The sequence below is a fragment of the Mustela putorius genome, unplaced genomic scaffold, assembly GCF_011764305.1.
Source record: "Mustela putorius furo isolate JIRA1106 unplaced genomic scaffold, ASM1176430v1.1 tig00003845_pilon_pilon_pilon, whole genome shotgun sequence".
NCBI lineage: Eukaryota > Metazoa > Chordata > Mammalia > Carnivora > Mustelidae > Mustela > Mustela putorius.
The window spans coordinates 16,633,822-16,647,017 of record NW_025421998.1 but is presented as its reverse complement, the minus strand read 5'-3'; the positions used below and the strand labels follow the sequence as shown (position 1 = coordinate 16,647,017).

The window sequence follows — 13,196 nt, the reverse complement described above, 5'->3', positions numbered from 1 at the left end:
ACCTCTCTTTACAGGGTGGCAAAAAGTTGGTGTTTTAGGCAGGTCAAGTCGCACAAGGCATCCATCCTTCCACCCCCTGGGATACCCAGGGGTACAACTGTTTCCCTCTTCCTTAGGAATATTTCAAGCAAAATAAATCAACTGGGCTGTAGCACATGCTTCAGGATCATCGCCTTTAAACGCCCTCTGCTTGTCAAGGAATAAAGTCCATCCCTGATGACTATGAGCAAAGTGGGATAAAAGATGCTTTTACGTGGAAATGTGAGCGAGGACTGTAGGCACAGAACACTGCCGTTCATTTGACTTACACGTTGGAATAAGCACCTCCAATGTCGCAGTCGCAGGGAGAACAGCCGTGGAGGTCATCTTCCAGTCCCCAGTATCCAGCCTACAAGGAGAAAATGCTCAGCCGATTCTATCTGAAGTGTAATATTAAAACCAGTCCAAGACTGTTGACTCACGTCAAACAGCCACACGGCCTGGACAATCACCCAGCCTCTCTTGCCTGCACACTTGGTAATGATCTTGGAGGACACGTATCTTTCATTCTGGGACTCAAAAGGAGGGGGACAGGTGGGTTGTCTGCAGATGACTCCGAGCTCAGATGTGGTGGAAACCATGGGGTCTTCTAGCAGTACCAATTTCAGACCAGTCTGGGGAGAAGGGCTTTAGCTGATTTGCAACTGCTTTTGTAAAACCAATAGGTTCCCTTACCACAGAATCATTGGGGATTTTTGCTTCTACAGCCCCAAAATGTTTGGGGATAAAAAAAAATTCAATCAAGCTGCTTTTGAGATCTTAGTTGAATATCATAGTTCAGTAGGCTCACTTGTTTATAAATAAGTCATTTTGGCACAGTAAACTTTATGTGAGAGAGTCAGCTCTGTTCGAGACTTTTTTTCATCATTGCAACATCTTGACCTTTATTAAATATAAGCAGCTGGTGAGATACAAACAACCAGTTCTTAAATCTGATAACATTTACTATTAAATGCTCAAATAAAAAAAAACACAAACTTCCCCCTCAGATCTCCAGTTAACATGCTCAGAAAAAATTAAGTTCTTAATAACAGGTAGTATCGATATACCTTTTTTTTTTCATTAGCTTGGTACAATTTTATGCCTGATTTTACTAAAAAAAGGATTTATTTTAAACATTAGAAGTTGACATAACTTGTTACAAAACACAGGACAGGACTCTTGATATTTTTGCCAAAACTAAACGTCAGTTCAGGCAAAAACAACGTGCCATGACCGGCCTTACTCAGGATGTGGTTGTGAAAACTCCCCCGGTCCAGGCATGCTGGCGTGGGAGATGGGGAGCAGGGGATGGGGAGCAGGTGAGGGGAGAGGGAGCCTGGCGCAGGTCAGGGGGCCTGGGCACCACCGGACACAGGAGGAAGGGGGCCCCTGCTGGAGGCGTGGGCTCAGCCACCATGGATAAGCCTCCGTGGGGTGGACCTGCCCAGTTATTTTCCTATTTCCTTCTCTGTCTTGTCCCCACATGGCCACGCAGTTGGCCTGGCCCACCTTGGTTCATAATTTCTAGGTCACCTGCCCTGTCTTAGAGAGTTCCTGCTTTGCACGTGCTTCCTGGATTTCTTTCCCCACCTCCTGTGCCCCATCCTCCTAGGTTTTCAGTAAAATGACTTAAAATATTAGCACAAAACTATGTTGTAATAGGCATATGTTTCTTATTTATCAGCTGCATTTCTTCAGACACATCAAGGTCACTGTTCTTTTATTAGGTTAAACTTTTTTTTCTTTCTAAAATGTCATGGTGGGCTGCCAAGATTGAAGAACAAAGGGACGAGTTGGATTTGAACTCCCTAACTGCATGACACATTTCTTATGGCGTAAAAAAAGGTTTTCTTTTACTAACTTTAGACATATGTGCTCATATGTTTAGAGGAGTCTGTGAAAAATCCAGGAGTTTGTTTCCCACAGGAATCTCCAGCCCATGTAAACCTGTGGTTTGGGGTTTTTATTTTTTTTGAAACGAGCTCGTCCAAAATATTTTTAGGCAAGGAGTGGGTAGGGGTGGTAAAGGGAACTGTATGTGAGAGACAGAAGAAAAGGCTCCATGATCTGGCGGGCCGAGAGAAGGGAGCAGATCAATTGTCACAATCTATCCTGCTTGGCGCTTTCAGAAGAACAGCGCATAACACGTCTAGCATCGGTGCCTGGGTGGTAAAAGTTGGTGTACCGGTGAGTGTTTAACAACTGGCTCTCTCGGGAAGAATTATAGAAAACTCTACTATTTGCTGGTTTCTGTAGCTTAAACAACTCTTCCCAGGGAAGTCTGAAATACATCAGGACAAAGAAAGCAATTAACAAGACCAGGTCTCTTCTGGGCAATGGCAGTAGAAATCCCATACATACAAGGGAACATACAAGGGAAACATACAAGGGAAATCCTAGGCAAATACATACGGTGCATTCTTCACAGTGTGGTCCTGTGGCAAACGTCTGGCATAAGCACTGCCCCGTGTCCACATCGCAGGCTGAGAGGGGAAGACTCCCAAAGGGGTTACAGTCACAGGCTGAAAGCATGGCAAACAATTATTCTCGTTTTTGTGACCCCATTCTTGTCCTGAAGAGCTCACAGTGAGCCCAGTGCATGGCCCCAAGAAGAGAACAGCCAGCCTGCCTAGTGTATCGTCTTGTTGCACGATCACTGTGGTGCGTGCACCCCCACATAGGAAAGCCAGGGCCAGATGCTTGCAGAGAACCCCGTGCGGTTTTGCAGGACGACACTTAGGAGACAAAGGAAAAGAAGTTGTGCGAGCAGGGCCAGGTGGCACAGTAACCCTAGTGATGCGGGGGGTGGGGTCAGATTGCTTGAGGCAGGCAAGGGTTTCTGAGGGTCCTGGTCGTTACCGTGGCTCCTTCTGTGGCTGTTGCATCTAATGTCTTTCTCTTCCCTCTCTTCTTACTGCCTAGTTACCTTCTCTTTTAATTGTCTCTCTCCTCTGTCTCTGCCACACAGAGGCATCCTTGAGTCCTGCCTATGTTGTAAAGGCTAAGAAATTTGCTACCAGAGCAAGATATACATTTGTCCTGCAGGAAAAAACCACTGTTTGTGGAAACAACCCAAATGTCCATCGGATGATGCTGAATGAATAGGTCATATGTGGACTCTCCACACAACGGAATATTGCTCCGCCATAAAAAGGAATGAAACATGGACACACACTGCAACGTGGACGAACCTTGAAAACATGATGCTAAGTGAAAGAAGCTGGCCACAAAGGACCGCATATTGGATCATTTCATTTGCACGAAATGAAATGCCCACACTGGGCAAATCTACAGAGACAGGTTGCCCAGGGCTGGGGGAAAGGAGGAGGGGGTGGTAGTTAGTCAAGGGGCTTCTTTTTCTTTTCTTATGGCAAAATACATTTCATCTAAAATTTTTAAATACACCCACACTGTTGTGCATCCGATCTCCAGAACTCAATGCCCATGAAATACCATCTCCACCCCTTCTTCCCTCCCCCAAGCCCTTGGCAACCACTACTTTGTGTTTCCATGGACTTAGCTGCCCTAGGTACCTCGTGCAAGTGGACTGATCATACAGTAGCTGACCTTTTGGGACTGGTTTATTTCACTGAGCCTAACCTCCCCAAGGTTCATCCATGCTGCTGCACGTATCAGACTCCCTTTTAAAGGCTCATGAATATTCTGTTGTACGTATATGCCACACTATGTTTGCCCACTCATCCACGGATGGACACTTGGATCGTGTCTACTTTTTGGCTATTGTGAACAATGCTGCTAAGAACATAAGCGCACACATCTCTCCAAGCTTTTGGGTAGATAGCCAGATGTAGCGTATAGGGTTTCTTTCGGCGGTAATGCAAATGTTCTGAAATTGACTCTGGTGGTAGCTATACAACTCTGAATAAGCTAGAAATCACGAATTGTACTTCAAAGAGTGGATTGTATGGTATGTGAATTATAGCTCACTGAAGCTGTTACAAAAGAAAAAAAAAGCACACAATATTTGTCCTATTCTGGGAGGGCATCAGGTCAATTTTGAACCAGGGAAACACTCAGGTGTGATGGGAATTGGCTTGACTATACAATTCACTCTCTTGGAATTTAATGTTGCCATTCAACTCCAGAAGGTAGGTTTCTGCATGTTGCTCTCTAAACATGTAAATAATCTACAGTTCCTCAAATGGGCAAAAATACAGAACATGATGCTGTGACCAAAGGGAAATTATTTCCCCAGGATTCCCGGGGGAATCTGCAGTTTTAGGAGACCTCAGGCAGCTCTAAATTTCTGTGATCCTAGGGCCAAGGGTCTTCCATTTGGCCCCAGAAAACTCTGAGGTTCTTCTTGTTTCCCTGCAACCTCTCTCTTAGCTCTTTTTTTCTTTGCCAGAGTATAAAGGACCAAGTCCAGGAGGGGTATGAGACGAAAGGGGAGAAGTAATTTAAAAAAAAGGAAAAAGAAAAGAAACCACCACTTGAAGATTGCTTAAGAAGTTATCAATATATGCACAAATGTATAATGTAATTTAATGAATCTGTATAAGAGAGTCCAAGTCAGACCATTTTTCTAAAGGTCTCACAACTTGGCTCTGAATTTCTTGGCATTTTCCCATGTTTGGCCCCAGTGGGGTAATGTGAGCGCCCCCTGCTGGTCCCTTATGATGACCTCAGCTCACCACCAAGAGAAAAATCAATCTACCAAAATCTGTGGGAGGGTATTTTTGGTTTTTTTTGGGGGGGGGGCGGGGGGGGGGCGGAGGTTGCATCGCTTTAGAAAACCCAGAGGCAGGCAATACCTTCAGTGTTTACAATGACCAAATTTTAGGGTTGACAGAGACAGCCCCAAGTTTTAAAATGCATCCGGCTGTTAGACTGTCGCTGCTGACTTACGCTGACAGCCCATTGGGTCGGTCGCATTCAGCCCGTGGTGGTTGGGCTTGCACCGGTCACACTTGGCTCCTTCCACGTTCTCTTTGCACAAGCACTGGCCGGCCACAGTCCCCAAAACAGGATCAGACTGACTCACACACATGCCACCCGATAAGGTCCCGTCCGGGTCACATTCACAGGCTGGGGACACAGACACAGCAGTCTCTTAGTTAATTGCAAATTGTGGGAAACCTGAGATATAAACATAGCATTTTACTCATGTTACAACTATTTTATTTTGTTTAAATAATTAAATATGTTTAAACAACTAGACTAGTGGGTGAGGGCTATTCAGATATGTCTCCCAGATTTCAGGCTTTGGAAAATGCTGAACAAATGTGTGTGTGTATATATATATATAATTTTTTTTAACAGCTTTTAAGTGATTCTCAAGTAAGAGGATCAGAGGAAGACTGATATTATGAAAACTGGATGTGAAGAGTACATTGATTACTTTGGGGGGTGATGTAAAGGTTTTGGAGCTAGCTAGAGATGATGATCATAAAACTTTGTGCCCTGTTGTACATTTTAAAATGGTTAATTTTATATCATGTCAGTTTCACCTCAATGAAAGAAAGATTAAAAGAAGACAATAAGACTCCAACGGTGAGCAAGTCCAGAGGCAAGTAAGCATGGGACGCTATAATGTAATACACAAATATAGATCTATATACACAAATATGCAAATACAGATACACAGACACGCATATATATCATCCAGGGTTGTGAGAAGTAAGAGAAAAAACATTACATAAACTGTCTACCCAATCTCTGAAATCTGGCTAAGAAAGTAAGTCTGTCCTTCCCCATCACCGAATAATAAAGATAAATGCTCTCATTCTCTTTAATTCATCCTTTTGGGAGCACCTTCAAGAAAGAAAGGGCGAGAATAACAAGAAGGGTTTATATCACTGTTTTCTTTTTGGAAATCTGCTGGCAGGGCAGACGCTAGGATGAAGAGATTCTGCAAAATGAGATAGTCACCTACAGCCAAGGAGCAAACAAAAGAACCACCCCACCCCTACCCTCTTTTCTGTTCAGCAGGAACCTGAAAGACTACAGGAGGGAGTATGCTATGAAAAGGGATACTGAGAGTATGAATAATTCCAGAGGGAAGTAATAAAAGGCAGAGTTTGACTTGAGTATAAGGAAGAGCTCTCTGGCAGTTAGAGCTGCCCAGTAGAGCAGTGGCCTCTCATTTTTAGGGGTAGCGTCCAGGAGAGGCTGGAACATGTCATTGCCTGACAGACTCTTTCAATTTTCAACTGTTATTGGATGGTGGCTGGTAATAAAATCTTATTATGGAAAAACAGCATTCAGTTCTGTTTAGTTTGGGAAAACCAGAATTTTCTTTTAATTAAATACATTTGCTTCTAGAAAGGAAGGGATAAGCCGGATGCATTTTAGAAGTAGCCCAAAGGAAAGAGGTCAGCTTTACATGGGAGCCACTCCAAAGGGTCAGTATTGAGCTCCAGAATATAATGTAATTAGGTACAGAAGTATCCTTTGGGGAAAGGATGTGGGTGAGGAGGTAGTAACTTTACACAGAAATAACCCTGTGTCATGTCCTTTAGGATAGAAGTCCAGTAAAATTTCTCGGCATCATACAGCTTAACTCCAGCAAACTCACATCGTCAGTGGTTGAATCGACCAAATCTTTGTGTTTTTTCCTGTATCACATTTGACTGTGTTTTAATCACAGAAGACTTAAATTTAGCCAATCTTAGGCCTAGAGTCTGATCATATAAATATTTAGGCTCAAACAAGGACAATTTGGAGAAAATTTATATGAGAATGCTGGTCAGTCTTAATAAATGCCATTTGTATACTCATACTCCCCCACACATAAACATGTACTTAGGGAAAGTGGGGGGTCTCATGAAGGCGGTTTTTATAAGCTCCTCATTTGTCTTTCTTTTAAAAAAAAAACCTCCTTGTTTATAAAGAACTACTTCTTAATCTCATATCTGGGTACTAGTTTTCTTAGTTTCCTTCAGAAGCGACATCATTAATTCTAAGTTTTTTTTTTTTTTAAGAATTTATTTATTTGAGAGTGAGCAAGAGCAACTGAGAGAGAGCACAAGCAGGGGGAGGGGCAGAAGGAGAAGCAGACTCCCCGCTGAGCAGAGAGCCTGACCTGGGGTGGGGGGTTTGAATTCAGGACCCTGGGATCATGACCTGAGCTGAAGGCAGACGCTTAACCCACTGAGCCCCCAAGCGTCCCAACACGAAGTGGTTTTTAAGGATCAAGGCTTTGGTGAATGTGACTCTCTGGCTTAGTTACTTCTAATCTCTTTCCAGGTCCCTAGATTATCTGTTTCAAAACATTATATTTTCCCCTGATTCCACCTAAGATAGCAATTTCTTCTTCTTTTACAAATGAATAGGGTTTAAAACAATAAAATACGTGTGGAGGGGGATGCGTGCACGCACGTGTGTAAGACAGTGGGGAGTGAATTGCAGGTTTTGGTAAAAAAAATGTAGGACATTTAATGAAATTTTTTCTAAGAATTCACGTCTTTGTATCAATTTTAAACAGGTCACGTAAGGGAAATGTTATGCAGTCAGGTACCTACTAAGTCATCATTTTAAAATTTAAATTCAATTAATTAACATATACTATATTATTGGTTTCAGGGGTATAGCTTGTGATTCATCAGTCTTCTGTAACACCCACTGCTCATCACATCACATGCCCTCCTTAATGTCCATCACCCAGGTACCCCATCCCCCAACTTCTCCACTAAGTAATCTGAACAAAACCTTCATTTATGCTTTTCCTACACTGTGAGGATTTAAAGCCTGAAATCTAGGGTGTTGTATATATTCAGGTAGTTTTGAATTACTTTTGTATATGACTTCATTTTATATATCATGATGATACAAAGTCTGAAGTTGTGGTTTTATAGCAAATCCTTCCCCCCAAAATAACAAAATATTGATGATACTGCCTAAGAGAGAGGATTTCTGGGTCTTGGGAGAGGCGACCTTCCCTGGGCCCTGGACATACGAACATTTTTTGCTGAGTGTGCCAACAATGCGAGGTGCTGACTGCTCTTCCCCCTGGGCCATTTCTCAAGGTTGTGTTTTCAGCAAGCTACCTTGAGGGATGAGGTAACTTCTTCCCTTGGACAAAGGACAGGCATGCTTCCCCTTGCAATAAAAGCCATGAATCCCCCAAGCTTAGTGTTCCTTGGCTGGGGCACTCATTAGGTATGCGGATCCACCTGCCATCCTTTGAATGGCCCCTTGGGACTCAGGGTCTGGGGACAGGGGAACACACACCCATACAAGCATCTTGCTGCTTGCTGTGTCATGAAGTCCTTTGCCCTCCCCCTTGAAATTTCATGTCTTCCACCAGCATCCACAAAACAGTAACCAGCTCCTTGTCAGTCTGTGAGTAGAGACTGACAGACCCAGGAACTGGCTCTTGATATTGGAAATCAAGTTGGAGCACTTATCCATGCGGTATTCGACAGACAGCAGTGCTGGGACTGGAGCGAGACAAGCGACTCAACGAGGCGCTCACTACCACGTTAGTGCAAATGGCACGTGTCAACCCCGTGCTTACGTCACTCAGAGAGAGACAGAGAGTTCTCCCTGAAGCTTTGGGACCTAAGTGCTTGGTGTGTCTCGCTCTAGTCTCGTTCCTGCAGGGACGTTAAATGAAAATAATGATGGGACAGCTTTTTGTTAGCAAAAATTGGAGTGGGACAAACCCAGGGCTGGCCAGGATGCAGAGCAATAATACTCACACATGGCTGGTGTGGGTGTTGACTGGTACCCCCACTTAGGGAATAATGTTGTTATCATATAACTGACTTGAAGAATTTCATACCCTAATCCAGTAATTCCCTTCTCGGTATGGCTCTTAGGGACAGGTTTTGTGCATGTGCACAGGGCCACATATACAAGAGTGTTTTTTGAAACATCAAAAGAAAAATGGCCAAATAGATTTAGTCATATTTATGGAAGAGCGAGCTCTATGCAGATACGACACACAGATTTTGAAACTGGAGACTGAGGGCTATGTGATATGGATGAATCTCCAAAATATAATGTTGAACAAAATAATCAAGGATACATACAGCGGGATACCATTTACCTGAAGTCTGAAGACATGCCAACATATATTGTTTGTACACAAGGACATGCAAAAATAGAAACACCAGCATTGTAATGATAATTGCCAAATACGTGAGTGTATCCACACGAAAGTAGCAAATGGGGCAGGTGTGCACGTGGGGTCAGAGCAGCATCGGTGTGTTCATCAAGGTCTTGCAGATGAAAGGTAAGGTATGTTTGGACACAGCTGCTTGTGGGCATAAGGGTGCTTATTATACTATTCTCTATTATTTGTATATGCATAAGATATTCCATTTTTAAAAGTGGAGATTTAAGACAAAATGAAAGATTTTTTAAGATTAAAAAAAAAGAAGCAAGGTGGGGTGCCTGGGCGGCTCAGTCCGTTAAGCCACTGACTCTTGGTTTCAGCTCAGGTCATGATCTCAGGGTCGTGAGACGGAGCCCAGCATCAGGCACCACGCTCAGCATGGAGGCTGCTGAAGACTCTCTCCCTCTCCTGCTTTGGCTCCCTCTTTCTCTCTCTCTAAAGTAAATGAACGAGAAGAAGAAGGAGAAGAAAAAGAAGAAGGAGGGGGAAGAGGAGGAGGAAGAGGAGGAGAAGGAAGAGGAAGGGAGGAGGAGGAGGAGGAGAAAGGTCGTGTTAGTTTATGCATCTTATCAGCAAAATTGAATGGTCTACGGCCAGACTAATGTTGCAGCCAATTTCACTACAAATCTTCCTCGACTTAAGACAGGGCTCTGATAAACCCATCATAAGGCAAAAATTTCTGAAGTCGAAAATACATTTAATACATCTAACCTACCAAACATCACAGCTGAATCTAGCCTGCCTTGGCAGTGCTGACAACACTTACACTGCCTGACAGTTGGGCAAAATCATGCAACGCACAGCCTGTTGTATAATAAAGCCTTGAACGTCTTGTGTAATTTACAGAATACTGCGCTGAAAGTGAAAACGGAATGGTTGTGTGTGTACAGATGGCTGTGGGTGGATTATTGGTTGTTTCCCTCCTGCCCAGCTGTGCTGCCTGGGAGCTGCCCACCACCGCCCCTCACAGCATGGGAGCGACGGCCATCCCCTTATGGCCAGCCTGGGGACAGACCCAAGTTCGAAATCCGAAGTAAGTTTCTACAGAATGCCTGTTGCTTTGGCAACATGGCCAAGTTAAATCATCCTAAGTAGAGCCAGCTGGCCAGGGTTAAGTCGAGTCCTTGTGGTTTAACTACTCCCCTGACCCCCACTGACCTCCAGGACATGCAGGTGTCCACAGCATCCTTTGAAACCACGTTCCCCCTCCCGGCTCAATCCAGGCTGGTTTCCCACTGCCGCGGGGCTGCCAGCATGGACCTGGATCATCCAGCCCAAACTGTTCTGAGAACGAAGGTTCTTAGAGCTGCGGCGCTTTTGCAAGCCCCCCGGCCCCTAAATCAGGCACTTTGGGGATGCTGTAAAACTGAGCGGGGGGGCTTGGGAGGGAGACCTCTCCGTCAGCCTTTGCTCACACACGCGGGAGAGACGGGCCCAAGGCCGGGGACTCACGGATGCAGGCGTATGGATCAGACATGGCCTTGAGTGGGTCCCTGTAGAAGAGGGGTCTGCAGCGGTCACAGTGCTGCCCCTCGGTGTTGTGGCGGCAGTCTTCGCACACGCCCCCGCTGCGGCCGCCGCTCCTCACATACGCCGTCATGTCGAAGTGACAGCGGTCGGCGTGGCTGTTGCAGTGACAAGCTGAGGAGGGAGGGGGTTATGAGAGATTGCCCAAGGTCTGGGGGACACCGGGACTGCGTCGGCGCCAATCACCGCAGCCGTGTGCCCTCCATCCTCCATCTCCTGCCACTTCCCCTCTTGTTAGAGACACACCAAGTAGGCACGGGTTTTTGTTTTTGTTTTTGTTTTTGCTTTAAGATTTTTATTTATTTGAGAGCGAGTGAGAGAAAAAGAATTCACAGAGGGAGACAGACCTGCTGCTGCGTGGGGAGCCTGGCAGGGGGCTCCATCACAGGACCCTGGAATCAAGACCTGAGCCCAAGGCAGACCCTGAATGGGCAGAGCCACTCGGGCATCCCCAGTACACACAATCGAAAACAGGGGCCTTCAAAGGATCTTCCTGGTGCTCTCTGTAAAATGGGCTCCCTACGTTTAATATTTGCTTTTCTTTTAATATCAAATAAACAAAAGTCAATCATTTAGGTGATCCAGAAGGCCTAGAATGCAATTTTTTTGTTTTCCAGTAAAGAACACTTTTACTGACTCAGGCTTTGTAAACTTGAATTTTTATTTCACATCTTCTGCGGGTCCAGGGACCCTCAGGTAAGATGTCAGAGTTGGGCCCCCGCCTGCTTCTCCACCTCTGCGGGCAGCAGGAGAGCGCGAAGGGCGGCTGTGGGTCATTCTCATCCCATCTGGGGCTCAACCGGAGCACCAGCGGGAAAGGACTTTGTCTTGGTGGTAGAGTCTGTGCTGTATGCCTTGCTGGGGATTCCCTGTAAATAGCCAAATCTCAGGCTCCATTTTGCTGGGTGTGGCTCACTGTGACTCTCCCGGATGGCACATAATCAAGAGAGGATAATGTCACCTTCCAGCACCTTCCTTACACCCCCCCACCTCTACCAGTCTGGGAAAGGAAACCAAGTAACAAGTTTGTATGGAAGTTCATCAAAATTCAGAGGCAGCAAACACATTACAAGAAACCCCTCTAACTTACTAGCCTAAATATTTCACAAAAAATACAACGGCCTGTCAGACTTGGTCCTTGTTCTCATCCCACCTGACATATGTGCTTAAGATCCAGTTCACGGGACGGTGTGGGAGGGGCGCCTGGGTGGCTCAGTGATTAAGCATTTGCCTTCAGCTCAGGTCATGATCCCAGGGTCCTGGGATCGAGTCCCAGGTTGGCTCCCTGCTCACAGAGGAGTCTACTTCTCCTTCTCCCTCTGCCTGCTTCTCCCCCTGCTTGTGCTCTCTGTGTCAAATAAATAAAGAAAATCTTAAAAAAAAAAAAATCCAGTTCATGGAATGTATGATCATTCAGGAAAAGGGTAGGGATCTCCATACCAAACCCAGGCTTGCCAGATCCTGGCCCAGCCTTGTCCCCAATGACACAACCGGTCCATGGCTCTGCCCTTCCTCCGGAAAGTGACCACATGACCTCCACATGACATGCATATTGTTTCAGGGTGTAAATTACTGCTCACGTTTGGTGTGAAGGCTTGAGAAGTCGCTATCCTTCTCTGCGAGGTCATGGGAGATGTTAGGATATCCCACAGCCAGAGCCGGGAGGACAGTCCCTCACCCCTGCCGCCCGCAGCCCCACTGAAATGGACTAAACTGGCCTTTGGGCAGCGCAGAGCACCCTGTGTCCAGGCTGAGAACATTCCCCATGTACCTCTGCACGTGCTGTCCTGGTGGCCTGCTCCCGGCCTCCACGGGGCGTCATGGAAGAAGTCCCTGCACCTCTCGCAGTTCGGGCCGTCTGTATTGTGCTGACAGACGCAGCGACTGTGAACCTGTGTGGTGTGGCAAGCGGGCTTTGCTGGAAGGATGCTGGGGTCTGTCACATGGAAAGGGAACTAGCAGGCCAGGCGCCTCTGTGGGACTTAGGGTCCCTTCCTGGTGACAGCACCAGGGACTAGCCTTTGTTACTTGTTCAACCAGCTCTTAAATTTTGGAATAAGTTTAAGAAATGCAATATTTTTTTTGGCATTCCTGAGTTCTACTTTTAAGGCAACATATGGCAGACCACGCACCAGGAGAGACAGGATGGGGAGTGTGTGTGTGTGTGTGTGTGTGTGTGCGCGCTCGCGTGCGTGTGTGCACAAGGTGGCTGAGGAGCATAAGGGAAAAGAGAGAATTAGAAAACAGAAAGAAGCTGGAGAAATAGGTGTGATTCTCTTGGCTTTTCCACAAAAGTCCGTGTATGTCCAAGTTCAAAGAGACAAGTTCTATTTCTAGTGAAATATGAGGTGGCTGACAAGGAAGCATCCCGCCTTCTCTGATCGTGGCTAACAGTTTACAGTTACTTCGCGGACACACCCTCGGGACTCGGCATAAAAACACAATTCTCTTACTACATCCCTCTTTGGAGACTCGTCCCAAGCACAGGAGAGATCAGGGCTAGGAACAGTTATTCCCGGACCAAGAATGTTACTTGGAGGGGCCGTTACTGCAGTGACAGATTTTA

The 13,196-nt window shown here is 45.7% G+C and overlaps 1 protein-coding gene across 2 annotated transcripts in view; it reads right to left on the bottom strand.

Annotated features, from left to right (window-relative positions):
* Positions 1–13,196, bottom strand: part of LAMB4 (laminin subunit beta 4) — a 104,832-nt gene that overhangs the window by 69,740 nt on the left and 21,896 nt on the right. For both annotated transcript variants that reach the window (XM_004739516.3, XM_004739518.3), the window contains exons 9-13: positions 12,402–12,522; positions 10,556–10,744; positions 4,891–5,070; positions 2,434–2,543; positions 309–388 (exon numbers count right to left, since the gene is read on the bottom strand). In XM_004739516.3, coding sequence (XP_004739573.2) covers positions 309–388; positions 2,434–2,543; positions 4,891–5,070; positions 10,556–10,744; positions 12,402–12,522 — 680 coding nt within the window. The remainder of the gene's footprint in view (positions 1–308; positions 389–2,433; positions 2,544–4,890; positions 5,071–10,555; positions 10,745–12,401; positions 12,523–13,196) is intronic.